General features: G+C 39.5%; 1 protein-coding gene across 5 annotated transcripts in view; it reads left to right on the plus strand.

Moving 5' to 3' along the window:
• The first annotated feature begins 7719 nt into the window (after positions 1-7719).
• Positions 7720-18147, plus strand: part of ABCB11 (ATP binding cassette subfamily B member 11) — a 38899-nt gene continuing 28471 nt past the window's right edge. For 3 of the 5 annotated variants that reach the window (XM_063399824.1, XM_063399823.1, XM_063399822.1), the window contains exons 1-6: positions 7720-8393; positions 8716-8740; positions 11987-12035; positions 13859-14100; positions 17006-17093; positions 17966-18099. In XM_063399824.1, coding sequence (XP_063255894.1) covers positions 8318-8393; positions 8716-8740; positions 11987-12035; positions 13859-14100; positions 17006-17093; positions 17966-18099 — 614 coding nt within the window. In that variant the 5' untranslated portion in view covers positions 7720-8317. Of the gene's footprint in view, positions 8401-8715; positions 8741-10239; positions 10258-10559; positions 10582-11851; positions 11900-11986; positions 12036-13858; positions 14101-17005; positions 17094-17965; positions 18100-18147 lie in introns of all 5 variants that reach the window. The other 2 variants (XM_063399821.1, XM_063399825.1) reach the window with 2 other exon arrangements.

Below are 18147 nucleotides of genomic sequence, written 5' to 3' on the forward strand. Positions count from 1 at the left end.
ATACAGCTGAGTGGATGATGGCAATGGCAGCCTGTCCCATTGACTGGTGACACGTGGTCTGGCTGGTCCCTGACAAGAGCCGAATAATTGTTAGTTCATCCTCTGCGTAGTGGGCAGCTCTTTCCCCCAGTTTCTCTCTCTGCTCCCTTTGGCTTGGGCCTGGAAATTCTTGCTTCTTTTGCCACTCTTGAGTGCCACAAGCTGTGGTATTGGTTGTTACTGTACTTTCAGCATTCTTGGGGCAGTCAGGAGGTGCATCCATCTTGCTGGAGACATGAGGTTCAACAGGTAGCTGGCAAAAATTTCCTCTCTGGGACAAGCCTGGTAGAAGTGCCTGCACAGCCCTGTCTGACCTGATTCTAATGGTAGGCTCTACCGTGTGGTTGGAATTACCACAGAACAGCACTCCACCAGCATGCAAAGCCTGTCACAGGGAAACACTGCTCAATCAGTGTCAGGTCAGGGGTCCTGCTGTTGTGGGTAGAAATCCTTTGCCATGCAAATATAGGAGAGAAAAACAAAATTTCAGATTTTCAGAAATTTCAGAAAGCTGCATAGAACCTGCCTAGCATCTCAGAAAAAATTAAAATGGAGAATTTTCCCTATAAGTGCCCTTCATCACAGGTTATCCTCCAACTCTCTCAGAACACAGCATATGGGAGACCTTACAGGAAAAGAAATAACATAAGCAAAATCTGAGTTCTATTCATAGTTTTCCTGTTAGCTTGGCATGAGACATGCTTTTCCCTGCAGAAAGCAGACCTTGACTGCCTGATTTCCTATTGATTCCTTAGTCGTATTTTGTAATGAAATCCCTGACTCTTAGAAAGGAAAAATTGCCATACTTGAATCATAACATCAGGGAAGGAAAACCTCCTTGGTTCTCCAGGGAAAAGCAAGAAACTGGATTTATTCCTGCTGGACAGGTGAAGGTGTTGAAGCACACATTGTGCTGACTCTAACAAGCAAAACAAATCCAGGTTCTGTGGATGCAATCCCCCAGGACATTCTGACCTTGTGGATGTTATGGGTCTTCCCCATGAGATGTCCCTTCTAGTCCTTAAAAACATCTGTCTAAATATGTTTTTACCTGTCTCATACAGCCTTGTGAACAGGTCAGATTTTGCTACGGATAGCACAGCACACCATTTTGCTTCTTTCCAGAAGTTACTGGCATCTTTTGCTGGCATTTGAGAAAAGGAGGCATCTGGTACCAGGAGAGTAAATGTCAGCAGAATGTGATCCTCCATACAGTGAGAAGTAATACATTAGGCAACTGATATTTTTTTCCTGCATTTGTAATTTAAATGTGTTTACAGCTAGTGTGCCCTGTCTCAAATCCTGTTTATATTTTCTAACAAATGCTAACATTTGCAGTGATAGTGTCTCATGGCAGTATACTTGTGCTCTGACAGGGACTGAATTCAACCAACCGAACTTTAATTTCTAAAGATAAAGATCAGAGTAGGTGGTGTCATTTCACTGTTTCTTTGTTTCCCAAATCAATCCTTTTGATTGGATAATCTTGGTGGAGAAAAGATAAAAAGCTTTAGCTTCTAGAAAGCTTCTGTGTGAAACCAGGAAGTCCAAGGATCAAAAGATGAACAGCTCCTGCTCCAACAGGCTTGGCAACTGTCTGCTAGACAGGTCCTGAATGGCTGCTTCATCCCCGGGGCTAGCAGTACAAAGGGACTTGATTTCTATTTGATTTCTAAATAAATAAACAAACAAACAATGATGACAGAAAAACCACATTGATTACATCAGCAGATAAAAGTTTTTCTATTTGGGAGTTCACTCAAAACTACATGCCAATATAAATAATTAATCTTTAACTGAGATTTGAATAAATCTTTCTAGACCAAATGTGTGTGGATAGTCATATTGTGGTGCAGATGCATTTAAGATTAGCTGTTCATATGACAGTATTTCCAAAAAGTCAGAATGATGAGGAGATATAATGTTGCTTTGCAAGGTCTTCTGAGTGAGAAATGTATTGTTTCTTTTGACAAAAATGTCTGGAAGTTGCCTCACCTTTTTGAAAGTACTCCTTTCCATATTGCATTTTAATATCAGGAAGAAGCTTGCTCCAGATAACCTCTCTCCCTTTTGTAATCTTTGCTGGATTACATAATCCAGCTGTTTTGAACAGTCTGGGTTGAACGCAACAAACCTTTACTCCAGAAGATTTCATATCTTTCCTGAAGGCAGCCAAATGATTTAATTGCTTTAGACATTATAATTATTTACACTGTTGGATATTTTTTCTGGACTAGCACTTCTATTTCTGTCTTTATACGGCACTCAGCCCACAAACACTGCAAGGTTTATTCATGATTGTGAACTTTCAGCTTGTTATCCATAAATGAAAGAGGGCTGAGCTCTCTCACCTGCTTCCCAAAGTGAGAACGTGCATGTGCAGTAGCTGCCAGTGTATTTCAGATCCTAGTTCTCAGTGCAGTAGATCATTAGTTATCTGACTTGTCTGAAACTCTGGCTGGCTGCCTAAATGCAGAGCCAATTTGTGTGCAGAGCCAATTTACATATCTTAGGAAATCCCTTCTTTAGGGAGGACCTCTGGCTGGTGGTAGGGTTTCTTCTGGCCCCGTCTGGTGTCTGTCAGTCCTGTGCAGGTGTTCTGGTATCTAAAATGGCACTGAATGTTTTTAGACACACAAATTGCACCTTGTCAGTGCTACGAGAAGCCACCAGGGTAGTCCCCAGAATTAGTTTGCTGTATTCTCTAGATATTTGTAACAATTGTGATAATTAACAGAAAACACTTCAGAAAAGAAAGCTTAGACAGAAGTTATTATCATGCAATAACTCATGGTACATATTTTTTCTGGATGGATGGCTGTGAGAAATTTCTAGGTGCACTTTCCATCTGGCAAAGACATCTCAGTTTGGAACTGATTTGGATTGATTTCGAAAACATTTCTGAACCCCCAGAAACTGGGGGGAGGAGGAAAATACAAAAATGTAAACCAGCTTGTATCAGCTCTTAGAGTTCAGTGAATGAATACTTTTGCTGGTCTGACTTTGCTCACAGTTTTTTGCGGGGAAAAAACCCCACTTTTGGCCTGGAAACAAAACATAGTTCAAATAAAAGCAATTTGTCAGGTTATAAACAATTTTATGAAGAGATCAAATGTCAAATGGAGATTGTAAGTTAGCAGTAAGTAAAATGGTACTATGGCACATCATAACAGACCAGATTTAAGACTCAGATTTAATAGGATCCACCCCGTAGGATCTTGGGCCTTTGCAAGCTCCACTGCAGTACTGCTCCTGTTGAAATCAATTAGCACCAGGAGCAGTAGCAGCATCTTGTCTTTCACAGCATGTTGGGTCAGACATGTGGGATTTCAGATGTTTTGCAAGCAGTATTCCAAAACAGTTACATTTAAATTTGCTCACTAGAGTGCATATGTAATTTTTGGTTTTGATAAAATGAGTGATAACTTAGAAGTAATTTATTACATGTATTCAAATTTTAAAGCAAACCCACACTTGTTAAATGGAATTTATTGAATTTGTTCCCTAGCTGGGTAACACAGCATGGGAGGTTACTTGTGCCAAAACCCGGATAAGCATGTGAGTGCAAACAGTCCCAACAAAGATTCCAGGAACTGGATTTCTGTTCTGACAATGATGGATTGATAACCCTGACTTTCTGAGCACGTTCCCAAATATTTATCTACCACTAACTAGATGTATAAAATATCCCTCTAGCGAGATCTTCTTTCTTGAAAGGTAACAAACACATGCTTGTCAAATGTCAAAGAAAATAAGCTGTGAATGTGGCATGATATTTTGAGGAGAACTCTCCTGCCTTTTTTTTCTTGAGCAGAAATGAGAATTGGTCGTATAAGAATGAGACTGAGGCCAACAGGCAACAAAAAGTCAAGCAAAGCAAGCAAGACTCAGAACCTTTTCCATTACTGCGGGTACTGAAGTTATGCTACCCAGAAAAATGCTTTCTTTTACTAAAACCTATGGTTGTCAGTACTGAACTCTCAAAAAGAAGGGAGCAAGTACTGCCTCTTTGCCTCTGAAGCAATAAATTTGTACCACTAGGCTGTGAAAGTTTGCTTGTGCTCCCTGAGCACAGGAAGGAAGGGTGCAGGTTGGAGCACCTCACCTGCTGAACTGAAGCTTAGGCTGTGTGAAAACATCAGTACTGCAACATGCATTTGGGAAGAGCCTGCGTATCTGGGATTATACTCCAGTTGATTTAGTAGTGAATTTAAAAGTCATTACTGATGATGGATGAAATTCTGCTTAGAGAAAAAGTTCAGTTACACTCTCTATGAGCACTCTTGGCCCAGAAAACAGGGGATGCCTAATGCAATCAACTAAAAAAAGGTTTAAATAGATTTAAAGGAGTACAGGATGTTTTAGAGATTGCCTATGGACAATCCATCTCTTGCAGGGCGAGAGGCAATGAAGTTTCACTAACTATGGTCAAATTCCCCTCTGGCTAAGCTTAATTTAAAAGGAAATTGCAATCACTTGACATGTTTTTAAGCATAATAATAGGAACAGGATCACTGCTTTTATTTTCTCCTCATACATCTGCTTTCTGCTCTGACATGGCAGGTTCAAGATACCTCCATTTTTACTGCAGCCCTATGGCTGCTCGTGGTGCTTTACATAAATATGTATGCTGGTGAAATGCAGCTTCTTGTGCTGGCTGGAAGTTACCCAGCATGTTGCAAAGTTGCAATTGAGAGATGCTAGTTTTTATTGCTTTGCTTCCTCTGCAGCATCAGTAGTGAAGAAAGTATGAAGGAGTGATTAGGAACTGCCTTCCCTGGATAGTATTTCCGAGTTCCTTTAGGTCAAGAAAATTTTTCTCTTGGCATATACATGCTTGCAGAACACACCCAGTACACAGGCTGGCTTTCCTTCTCTTGCAAACCTTATTAAAAGGACCATTTTCTTTATAATATCCCTTACTCTGCTTAGAGTTGCCATATTCCTTTGCTGAAGCCTGCAGCTGTCTTGCTGGGTAGTCCTTGGCTGTTGCTCATTAGAGCCAGGGCCAGGATTGCTTCTGGAGGCTGTGCAGAGACCTGCCCTCCCTGGCACAGAGGGATCCTTGTTTTCCTGCCACTCCTGCCTGCCCACACCTACCTGTCCTGGGAGTTTAGCCACGCCAGAGAACTGCCCCGTGTCTGCCAACACTGGTGCAGGGCCACGGCAGCCCCTGGCCCACCCAGGGCCCAGGGTCAGAGACACTCCGAGAACGGTCTCTCTAGAGAAGGAGGCAGAACTGTGCTTCATCACACCCTGTATCAGCTAGAATGTATATTAGTAAATCAATATAAAAAACCCAGAGTTTGGGCTTGATCTGTAATCTGGTCAAAAAAGCCAGCTTAGTTGGACAGAAGGAAAAGGCCTGTTTTTGCCATGACAATGGGCATGGCTACAAACATGGGAATTAAACTGATCTCTGTGAGCTTTAATCAGTGGATGGGACTTTATATCAAATTAATAAAAGTGCTGTAATTACAAGGTTTTCAGTTAGAGTGCTTTTCACAGTCAGTTTTATCTCCAGCCTGCCAGGGAGACTGACAGGTCCAGCCTGTCTGCAGTGTTCCAACTTCGCAATGTAAAGGTCTACCTGCATTTTTTTATAGAGGCCACAAACCAAAAATGAAAAAACAAAAAAACCAAAGGTCTCATCAAGAAAAAAAATATATTTTTCTGTAGTTTACAGGAGAGAGTGTGATAAGTTAATCTTAGTTAGGAAACAAAGCTTTTGAGCAAGTTTTAAATCCGAATTTAGCTTAATCTGAGAACCAATTATCATATGTATTCAGCTGATGTTGCTATGTACAGTGGGGACTATGACCATACACAATTACTGTCTAACAAATAAAGTTGCTGATAAAATAATACTATAATAGTTCTTCCTGTGCATTCAGCTGTGAGTTGTTTTCCAGAGAACTGTCTGATCTCCTCGTGTATAATTGTTTTCCAAGTGCCCTGACTTTGTTGAGAGATTGCATTAGTCAAATTTAAACCCTCCATTAGATGTCAATGAACTGAAAACATTGTGACCACACGGTTATTGACCCAGGTGCAAATAGCCAATGCCCAGTTGAAAGATTCAGTTCTGACAAATGAGTTAAAATAATGAAAATATGCTGGAAAATGCTTGAGTGCTTCACTGACTAATTGAACAGGGTCCTTGCAATTTGTTTATGATCTTATGATTTTTCACAGCCACGGGTGAGTAACAAATTTGTCCTGTTTATTATTTCAGAGTTAACTGATGACACTTCCTGAACTGAAAGGTATTCAGTGTTTTTTCCTTTGGAACAATTTAAGCTAAATGCTGCATTTCCTGTGTACAGTTAGTGTTATTTTTGGTTGCTTTTAGTTTTTTAGATTTTTTAAATGGGACTGTTTGAAGAACGAGACATTTAAGTTCTATTTTGAAGCAATATATGCCTTTCTGCATAAATGCTATCACTAATATGTGAGGAACCTAACTTTAGAGGAACAAGAAGGACAGTGTGTTCAGAGCCTATTTTAACTATTTTTTTCTCTCCACCCTTCCACTCTCCTTTATGTTAAATAAAGATCTGATCTGAATAAAGAGGTAATTTGAAATGGATTTCAAAGGGCTTTGGATCAGGTCCTAATGTTACTCCTTTATAAAATGTGTTCCTTTGTTAGTATTTTTCAAGTTTTACTTATTTAAATCTGGATTTTGAGTTCCTCAAAGATTTTTGTTCCTCAAAAATCCAGCAACTGCTCTGTAACTGGCTGGAGTAAGATGCTATTTCATTTGAGTGCAGTTTAAGTTATTCTCTCCCACTAGGTTGTATTTTGCACACACATAGGTAGATGGGATGATGGGTAGATATTGCCTTCTATTTTCTCTGATTTCTGTTACCTTGATTTTAAATGCAGACATCAGCAACAGCATTTTCAACATGTTCTAAGTGATCCCCGTTAAATAAACTTCTGAGGAAGTTTATTTTAATAATCTAATACATCATGTTAATTTGCTGTACTAATCTGTTTAAGTAAGCAAATGAATGATGCTTATGGATCAGGACAGCATTTGATGTATTGAGCGTTAGAAAAAATAGGAAAAAACGTTTCCTTTCAGAAATGTGGGGCAGTCATAATTTTATTGGAAAAGTAACATTATTTCAGAACATTTGTCTCTAGCAATTCTTTGCAACTAGAATTCTTGTTCAAGTCTATCAGTCTTTGGGGTTTTTCCACTTTTCCTGTTACTTAAATCTGTATCAGCATTCATGCTTTAAAAAAAGTTACAATTATAAATGACAAAATTGATAAACGTTTGTTAAAATGAAACAAGGATAATTGAACTGTTCTATCTAAATGCTTAATATGCTAAAATGCGAAGTTGTGAGTGTTTTATAGAGATGTATAATCATGCTGATACTTAAAGACTGGAGGAAGGTGTAGTAACTATGCCTTGGGATACATTACATCAAACAAAGATGTGGATGACACCGCACTGGTTGTGAAAGGGTATATTTTGGGGATGACTTCTGCAGCATTTTCCCCAGGTGCATCTTGGATGCCAGGCTTCCCTGCCAGGTTTTCACTCACAAAAGCATTTCTTTAACAAAAAGGTATTAACTTTGTCTTCATATTTCTTTTCACATACCTGCTCAGCACATCAGTGTGACTGTAGGAATAAAACTGCCCAGAGGAGCAGCTCTGGTAGCCAGAGCTCTGGGAGTGCAGCTGGTGCTGGTGATGCAGATGTTGGTGTGGCCCTGGGGCTCCCACTGCTCTCCCTTCTTGAGCCCCAGTTGTTCCCTGTCGTGGTCCTCCCAGCCATTGCCAGCTGGGACAGCACAAGGCAGGGGCAGCTCCTGCTGCTCCCTTGTAACTGAGGCAGATCTGTCCTGTTCGTGTCTCAGCCTCCGAGCTGCCCTTCCAGACGCCACCCTCACAGAGGCAGTGGTTCACTGCAGCAGAGCCATCCCCGGGGACAGGGCTGTTTGCCGGAGCTGCCCTGCAGGGCAGCCTCTGTTCCAGGCAGGAGGCACTGAAACCTCAGAGGCCTTGTGCTCAGGGGGGGTTGGGCACTCCCTGAGGTGTTTTTCTACTCTGTAGTTGCATCCCTGAGTCCGTGACATCTGCTTTGTTATGACTTGTGCTGTAATCAGTGGTACTGTCCTGGGATCGTGAGGGCAAAGGGGGAGTTGAACATAACGTTGTACCATGTTCCCAGACAAATGTATGCTGATACTTCTCCCTCTCCCCATCCCCACACCCCATCTCTTTCCAGGACTTCTGGCAGAAGTAAATAACCACCATGTCCGACCCAGTAGTTCTGCGTAGCATCAAGAGATTGGGAGAGGATAATTATGCTTTTGACTCGGATGGCAAATGTAAGAAGTTTGTTCTTCAGTCCCCTCCTTATGTTATGAAGCATGTAAAATGGGTGGTGGGTGGCCTAGGCGAAGCAAGTAATCTACAGAACAGAAAGCAAATTGTCTGTGGCATAAATAGTGTTATATGGTACCTGCTGGTATAAATATGCTGCCCCCAAAACTTTTCAGTAAAAATTATAATAATCCCTACTCATGGACAATCTTTACAGGTAAACTAACAATTTCAAGGTATCTACATAGGTTTTTACACTCACTACTTTGTTGTATAAGTTAAAGGCTTCTATTGAAGAAAAAAAGTGAAAAGTACTGTCTTCCATAGTTTCTTCCAGCAAACACTCAGATTTGTAGTCATACATATATTAGGCAGAATTCTTATGAGCTCATTCTAAGATCTTTTTCTTTTGGGTTAATAAATTCTTTTATCTTCCCTACATTATTTTCTTTTCTATGAACATAATTTTCTGTCTTCTTTTTCTACTTTTTTCAGTTCTCACAGTGTGAACTGTTACTCATCTTTTTTTTTTCTTTCAAATTATCATAATTCCAAATTCTTCTCGTGCCTAAAAACTGCTGGCCCACAGGACCTGGCCTACAATTTCTTGCACTATAGAATAGCATTGGTATACTCTGCTTTCCCTCTTCAAATTCATAGATCAGGAATTTTTCACGTTTGAATTGTGCTTGTTTTGCTCTCTAAATTCAAGACTCAGAGAGCTTTTTCACTCAGCTCTTGTTTCTCCCATTTTCCTTCCACTAGCCATTTCCTTAATTTCTTGCAAACCCCTTTGCATTACCAGCCTGTAGAAGAAGCTTTCTCTATACCTTAACTTTTCTCATAAACCTTAAAGGACCTTCCAGAAATGGTTTCAAACTACATCTGTAGTTACCTGCTACCAAACTTCAAATAACCAGATATATTCTTTTGTCACAAAAGAAAGGTTTTCTAACACCAAATGATCCTTTGCAATAACAGTTTTACAAATTAGAACTTCCCTGGAAAATTTCTGGGATTCTTGGGGTACATGTGCCCTTACTGAAATAGTATTTTTTGACCACTCCCAAGTTAACAGAGAGCAAAATACAACCACTAGAGTAATTGTTAACTAAATCCAAATAAAGTTATCTTATTAACCCCAAAAAGGAGATCCATCAGCTGTTCCCTCAGTCCCAAACTCAGACTGTTTCCATCTAACATTGTGTTCTTGAGAAATGCAAAATCCTGGAAGTAATGGAAAAGCCTTCTTCCCCATGGTAGAAAAATGATAGAGGCAAAATTTGTGGTTTCAGCGCTTTCCTTGTACCCTCTGTGAACTTTGATGCAAACCTCCCGTGTGCTCTGTGAAACAGCCCTGTGCATGCTCAGTGACGAGCCTCTAGATGTGAAGAAAGGAAGGCAGTGCTTGAAATGCAAACCATGGTTCAGAATGTAATGTTAAACTGGCAAATGCATTGTAATTGAGCAAAGTGAATATGCTCAGTGCCCTTAGGTTATCCAAATAGTGGTGCAGGTATAAAACTAACTCTTTATTCCTTGTTGTCTCAAGTGATGTACAAAAAATATTTTCTACATCAGACCTTCTGATTGCACTTCTTTGGGGCCCTTGATAACACAAGCTGTGCTTTATTAAGTCTTTCACAGCATCTTTTGGAAGAGAGCTAAATCCGGATCTTTTCTAGGGACTAAGGAATTCTATCATGTAGTATGATTCCATTTCTCTAAGCTGTGATTCCTTAGACAATGTCTCAAGAGTAGACATCAGTGTGACAAGTTCATCCTACCCCTCCAAGATCACAACTGCTCATCTTCCACAGGATTTGCAGTCTCAAGTTGTGAAGGCAAGAGTGAAGAGCTACCACTCCTGTCAGGGAGCATGCATGGAGTGAGCGTTAGCTTAGTATCCTTGAGGAGGCAGTGTCCAAGACAACTAGTTGAGTATTAGCAAACTGTTTGCAATGAAAATTACTTTTGGCAAATGTCCTGAATAATGTTCTTTGTGTAAACCATATCCTGGATATATGTATTAGTGGGAATTCCTGAATGATTATAATTCAGGAATGATCAGGTCCCATGGAGTTCTAGAGTTTAGGTTTTATATGTCTACAGAATGTTATGTACTTTAACAATAATCATTAACTAGACTGTGCATTTATTTTCCCTCACAGGTAACAGCTTCAAGAAATCAGAGTAAGTCACATACATGATTGGAACAATCAATATTTCTGGGAATACTCAAAGAAGTTAATGTCATTGGATCAAACTGATGGACTATTTCTTAAAAAAAAAAAAAAAAAAAAAAAAAAAAAAAAAAAAAAAAGCTGTTCTCTAGTGGTTGAACTGCCTTATTTGATACAACTGAAACAGGTAGACCAAAGCAGTCTTAGCAACTTTTAAAGAAATAAATGCCAGCAATATTATCTTGCTTCTGAAAATGTTTTTGATATTCAAATTTATCTTTCTTCAGGGTTTTTAGTTTGAGAAATCACTTTTTTGGGAATTTTAATCAAACTTGATTAATTTCTCTTAAAACTTAACAGTGAAATTTTTAAACAAAAGGAATTATCTCAGCTATTAAGACTTAAATGTAGAATTCTGGATAGTTAAAAATTGGGATGATTTAGAGAATTTGACCTTCAGCTGTCATCAGAGATCTAATTTTAATTAAGAGCCTCTTCCCTCCTAGACCTTTGGACAACTCCGTAGCAGGCTGGACAATATGCTATAATTTGAGCCAGCTCTTTCTGACTCAGTGTACCCAGTCTGGGAGCTACCTCTAGAACATGGAAACCAGGGTATCTCTGAATTTTTCCCGTTGTCAGGTTGCCCATCTAAGACAGCACCAGCCCAGTATTGGAAGTCTACCTCGTCTTCCCACCTTGAAACCCAAGTTCTGTTGGACTTTCACATGTAACACACACATGATCTGTACATATCTGAAGGGAAGCTTCCTTTAGGCTTTCTAGGATCTGGTTTCTGAAAACAGTTTATGACAAATATAGCTTGAATAATTCGCTTCATTAAAAACCAAACCAAAACAACCCACCACAAATAGAATATCCCTACTCATTCATCACTGAATGTACACAACTGATGATGTTTCCTTGCTATGGGAACAGGAACTTTGTCTTAAAGGAAGAACTATCCAACAATTTGGGCAGTAGTTTTTTCTTTAGCTGACCTCAAAGAACGCAGAATCTGTCACGTTACGACAATCCACATTATAGGAACAATGTTGAGGAGCTGCTTATGGAACAAAGTATAAACCTTTAGAGAATTTTAATCTAACCTCCATTCTAGTCTCTGTTTAAAATTTCAAAGAACCATCAAATCACTTGTTGCAAAGAAATCTGAAAGAAGTAGCTTGTCTCTTAAAATCTTGGGCAAAATATCTCAAAAAATGTAATTTCGAAGTAATCAAAAGAGTAAAAGTAATAATGTTAAATGTCCTTTTTGCCAGAAATTTCTATGCATATGAAGAACCTTTTATAGAGAAGAAAAATGAAAAGTAAGTTAAGTTCAATTCTTTATACTTTGCATATAAGAATAAATACTAAAATACAAGTTTTTAATTTTATGTTTTCTGTTGTTGAAGGTCATCAAAGAAGAAAGAAGACAGTGTTCGTGTTGGCTTCTTTCAGCTGGTAATGAAAGCAATGTCTGCAAATATTTGATGTGTATTGTGTTGCAGAATAAGTGACAATAACCAGTAAGGTGTTTTGGGATATAGCTGTGACTAAGCCAAACTTTTAAGGATTAAATCTTTTGGCCTGAAATCCTACAAATAAAATTCAATGGGAATTCAATAGAACCCCTTGTCACCTTGTCAGTTTGGTGTCAAAACTGTGTATTAAACACATATTTAAGCTACAGGTACATATGTGCTAATGAGATAAGATGCATAGCAGGGTCCTAGGCGACCTGGGTTCATTCTTATTTCTGCCAAAAAAATTTGCTGTGTGATATTTGGCAGATAATTTAGCTCCTTCATAATTACTGCATGGGTTTTAGATGATTTGTTTGCAATGGAAACTTGTGGATGCACAATACCACATGGTATGAGTTACATCTAGCCTTTGATGTAATTCAAAATTGGGTTCATCTAAATTTTAAAATAAATGTAGTCAAGAGATATCCAACCCAGCAGCATGCAGCTCAGAAGTTTTATTATTTCTGGTTTGCACATACTCTAGGCAGAATTAGTCTGTAATGTGTCCAAACCAGTATGGTCATGACTGCAGTAGTGGGCTAGTGCAGAAACATCCCTTGCAATGTACCTGGCCAAGGATCTCAGCTCCTGCTTGGGTGGAGAGAACAGTCTCTCCCCACAGAGAGCAAGAGAGAGGTTTCAATACTGTAGCTTCTTTTGCACAGATATTTAATTCCTAAAGTGCAGTTGGTAAACACAGTATGTTTGCTTCAGAAGTGCAGAGAGATCAGATGTCACATATCTGTGCATTTTCTGTGTGTTTTTTTTTTTTAATCAAGGGAATTCCTAGGCATCTTATGAGGAAGGTTTGTAAAACAGTGGTAGAGTTACAGTTTTCTTCTGTTTTTTCTTTTGCTTTCTTCCTTTTTGTGAAAGAATCTTTTATTTATTTCTCTTTTGTGTTAACTGGTTTCCCTCTATATTGTCTGCCCTAATGTCCCTTTCCATATATGCTGTAAATTCCCACCCTTTCTAGACACATTTTAGCACCTACAGAGCCTGGACAGGTTCTTCAGCAGGCTATGATTCCTCTTGACACTCCTATTTTGAAATGTATAGCGTTTGATACTGATATTCTCTATGGAAGGTTGAATACATATATTTGCACCTGACTTCACCCTGAGAATCAGACTTCATACAATCATGACAAAGGCAACTTAAATCACTGTATCTTTGCTGAGCTACCTGTGTGAAAACTCTTTTTCTCTCAGAATAAGATCCAATCCACAACTACCTGGCTCAGGCAATGCATTTTAGAATTTTAACTATGAGCACTTGCTCTGAGATGTTTTGTTGATTTTCTACTACAGCACCTCAGACTTGAGAAATTGAATAACTCTGTTCAGAGGCTCTACATAATGCCCTAAGGTTTTTTCCTCCCTTCACTCTCTCTCTGTCCCCACTGGAAATCTGCAAAGCAGACTATATATATATATGAATTATAGTTACTATTCTTAATCTCTTACCTAGTTTCTGGAATGATGATAATGTGGAATGATATTAAGGTATAAATGTTGTATGATGATATATTCATCACATGTTAAAAGGAAGCTTATAATAATTTATGAGGCTGTAATCACAGATGTAATTAGATTAGATTGGACAGAGGGATTTGTCTTCTTTCTATATGGAAGAGAATTCTGAAATTTGAAGAGAATATTTTTTTTATCTGATCCACCTAATTAATGATTTATCACTACACAACTAGTAGGAAGACTGCCTCTCAGCAGAAACCATCTTTTTATCTTCCCTCTTTAGTTTCGATTTTCGTCATCTATGGAGATTTTCATGATGGTTGCTGGTAGTTTGTGTGCTATAGTTCATGGAGTAGCCCAGCCAGCTGTGCTGCTTGTGTTTGGTGCAATGGCAGACACATTTATTGAATATGACATTGAAATGCAAGAGCTTAAAGATCCAAACAAGACATGTGTAAATAACACCATAGTGTGGATTAATGGCACTATTCATCAGAATGAAAAGAATGCCACAATAAATTGTGGGTAAGTAATGGATGCATTTGTTTCTTTCCCATTGTTATCATAGCTTGTCAGAGAATGCATTGCTATTGAAGGTCCTACTCAGTCTCTAAATCTTATATATTCTGGTCATAAGGTAGAAAAGAGGCATAGTTCTTGTTACTCAGTCCTGTTTCTGAGCTGATGATATCTGGAGGGACAGAAGCAGCTTGGATCTTGGTCTTTCCGCTAAAGTTGTCAGCAAGAATATTCTTTGATTATGATTGTTCTGATAACAGATATATATGTTACATATCTGAGTTCATTAATCTATTTTCTCTGGTTACACTGTAGGTAGTAATGACTTCTGGTCATTTTGGTCAGGTCATAGTTACCCGTAGGTACCTTCTGACTTCTGAGCAAGTTAGCTAAACTTTTGTCACTGAGAGAAATGGACATTTCTAGAATGCAATTGATCTTAGCTTATGGAGGATGTCTGAGGCAGATCAAAAGAACTGCCTCATAAGACTGCCTGTTTATTTCCATTAAATATAATAAATGGAGTCTAGATAATTAATTCAGATACAGATATCTGTAAAGGCCAAATCTGAACCTTTCCTAAGAATTGTTTCTTGGTGCATCATTACAAGAGTTTTCTAATCTCTGAGTGACATTTAATGAAATCAAATGGAATTATTAATTGGAATTAAAAGTTACTTGTCTAAAGGTTTCTGAAATTCAGAGCACATGAGAAGCTGTTCACATTCTTAGATCTAGGTGACTGGGGCCAAATTATTTTGCCCCAGGCTGTCCAAGCTGGGCTTTGGAGATGGGCTGGCAAAAAGAATACAGGATTTACTACTGACCTCTGTACCTCTGAAGCAGCAACTACACACCAAGCAGGACACATTCATAGAACCATAGAATAGTTTGTGTTCAAAGGGACTTGAGGGATCATCTAGTTTCAATCCCCTTGCTATAGATAGGGACACTTTCCACTAGATCAGGTTGCTCAAAGCCTCATTCAGACTGGCATTGAACAGTTCCATGGATGAAGAATCCACAGCTTCTCTGGGTAACCTGTTCTAGTGTCTCACCACCCTCACAGCGAAGAATTTTTTTCTAACCTAAAGCTGCTCTTTTACAGTTTCAAGCCATTTCCCCTCCATGCCCTTGTAAAACGTCTATCCTGCTTTCCTGTAGACTGGAATGTGCTCTAAGGTCTCCCCACAGCTTTCTCTTCTCCAGGCTGAACAAACCCAACTCTCTCAGCCTGCTCCAGCCTTCTCACAATCTTCACCGCCTTCCTCTGGACTTGCTCCAGCAGATTCATGTTCTCCTTATGTTGGGGCCCCCAGAGCTGGATGCAGCTCTCCAGGTGTCACCAGAGTAGAGTAGAGAGGCAAAGTCCCCTCCCTCAGTCTGCTGGCCACACTGCTCTGGAGGCAGCCCAGGACATGGTTGGCTTTCTAGACTGAGAGCACACATTGCTAAGTCACATCAGACTTTGTCCACCAACATTCCCCAGTGGTCTCCCCAGGGCTGCTCACAACCCATTCTTCACCTAGCCTGTGTTTGTGCTTGGGATTGCCCTGACTCAGGTGCAGGACCTTGCACTTGGCCTTGTTGAATGTCATGATGTTCACACAGTCCCACCTCCCAAGCCTGTCAAAGTCTCTCTGGTGGCATCCCTTCTCTCCAGCATGTCAACTGCACCACACAGTTGGTGTCATCAGCAGACCTGCTGAGGGTGCACCTAAATCCACCGTCTGTGTTATTGACAAAGATGTGAAACAGCTCCGGTCCCAACCCTTGAGAAACATCATCTGTCACTGGTCTCCACTTGACAGTGAGCCTTTGAGTGCAACTCTGAGTGCAACCATCCAGTTAATTCCTTACCCACTGAGTGGCCCATCCACCATGTCTCTGTTTAGAGACAAGGATGTCATGAAGGATAGTATCAAATGCTTTGCACAGATCCAGTTGATGATGTCAGTCACTCTTCCCTCATCCATCAATGCTGTAACTCTGATAGAAGGCCACCAAATTTGTCCAGCATGAGTTGCCCTTAGTGAAGTGACATTGGCTGTCACCAGTCACCTTCTTATTTATCATGTGCCTTGGCACAGTTTCTAGGAGGATCTGCCCCATGACCTTAATTATCATGTAAAATTGTACTGGATATCTGTCAGGCACATGAGTTGTTTTTTGTCGGCAATCAAGTCAGGTGCATAGTGTTCCCTTTTGGCTTAAAATTTCAGGGTCCAAAATTTTGGATAAATTACATAAAATTTGCTGTTCTGCAGGATGTTTTTAAACAAGTTATCTAAAGACATAACCCATAACAACCTATTTCAAAGCAGATTAAATGCAAAAGCAGCAATTCAGTGCCCTTCACTGATATTAGGAGTAATTTAGCACTTCTACTTGTGCAACAGAACAAATTATCATTTCAGATTAGCAAGCTTAATGGTACAAAGTAATATTTTATTTGACTTTAGCAGCTCTCACTTCTCCCTATAAAATGCAGTTGAAAACTGAATGTTATTAGTTGCTATAATGACACAAAGCAAGCACATTCAACATCCACTGAAAACTTGTTGGGCAGCTCTTCTCTGAAACACCCTCTCACCTGTGCTGTTTTGGAGCAGGCAGTTTGGGGGTGCTTCCTGGACACTTCTGAGGTGATCCTGGATGGTGGAGCTTTTTTTTGGTACATGCCAGCTCCTGACCCATGTGCAACAGGCACAGGGAACAAGGAAAGCAGCCACTAGCAACAGCCTCAGTATTGGAAGACAATGACTCTATTAGCAGAACAAGCTGACTTCCAGCTGGTCTGAACCTATCTTGAGGAAACATCAGATTAGAAATCTGTGAGAAACTCTGTGAAAAACTTATAACAGTATTACTCACTTCATTTTTCCCTTTGTTTTCCTTTTTTCTTTTTTAGGCTGCTGGACATTGAACATGAAATGACCAAGTTTGCAGGATACTATGCAGGAATTGGTTGTGCCATACTTGTGTTAGGATACCTCCAAGTCAGTATTTTGTTTTGTATTTTGATGTCAAAGTTTAAATCACTACATAATTAAGTTTATCATTATTATGTTGGTTTTAACTGCTTAGCTATTTATTTGAGCAGAGCAGATCCTTTCAGTTCTCATTCTATCGCTGAAATATGTTAGCTCTGGAAATCTGCGAGCTCCTTGGATTTGTGTAGGCATACCTTTGTAATAGGATGAATTTTACCCACACTACAAGCCATGCTTGCTCAAGTGTGGCTGCTATGGAATCCACATGCCCTCCAACAATAGCAGCTGAAGGGCATGCAGGTTCCCAGTAGGCATCTCAGCTGTGTTGAGCCCTGTTTCTGTTACAGAGATATTACAGAGCAATACTAGTGTAAAACTAATGTTGGAGAAGAATTGTACCCTACATATTCTGTAGTAATTGTTCAGTCCTTATGACTGAAGTGAGTCTAAAGCTTGGATGATTCCTGCAGTCTGCTGAAGGGCCCATGGCTTTTGAAGCTTTTTATAATTGCAGAAATCAATTTCCTTCCTGAAACTATCCAAGAATTCTGCTGAGGTAGGATGGCTGCCATGCCTGTGTTACTTAAGAATGTAGATGGAAAAACTGTCCATGTGGCATTCATGTAAAAAGGTAATTTAACTTGCCTCTCCTCCCATCCTATCAGAACTGAGACAAACGCTTGATCCAGAGGCTATATGAAATTGTTGGATTATTTAAAGATCAAAACAGCTATCATGTCTGTGTAGCCAGAATGTATTTTACCTGAATAGTAATTTTATCAATAGCCTTTCCCGTTCTAGCCAAATTGCTTTTTCGGATTTGTTGGGAGTAGAAAGACTTTTTACTGCAATTATCAGCTGTTTTGTGCTTTTCCCAGATCTGCTTTTGGGTTATGTCTGCAGCTCGTCAGATAGAGAAAATCAGGAAGGCTTATTTCAGGAAAATAATGCGAATGGATATAGGCTGGTTTGACTGTACATCTGTAGGAGAATTGAACACCCGAATTTCTGAGTAAGTAATCTAAGAAATTCATGTGCTACAGAAAACATTTTGCAATTC

The sequence above is a fragment of the Prinia subflava genome, chromosome 6 (genome assembly GCF_021018805.1).
Source record: "Prinia subflava isolate CZ2003 ecotype Zambia chromosome 6, Cam_Psub_1.2, whole genome shotgun sequence".
Lineage (NCBI taxonomy): Eukaryota > Metazoa > Chordata > Aves > Passeriformes > Cisticolidae > Prinia > Prinia subflava.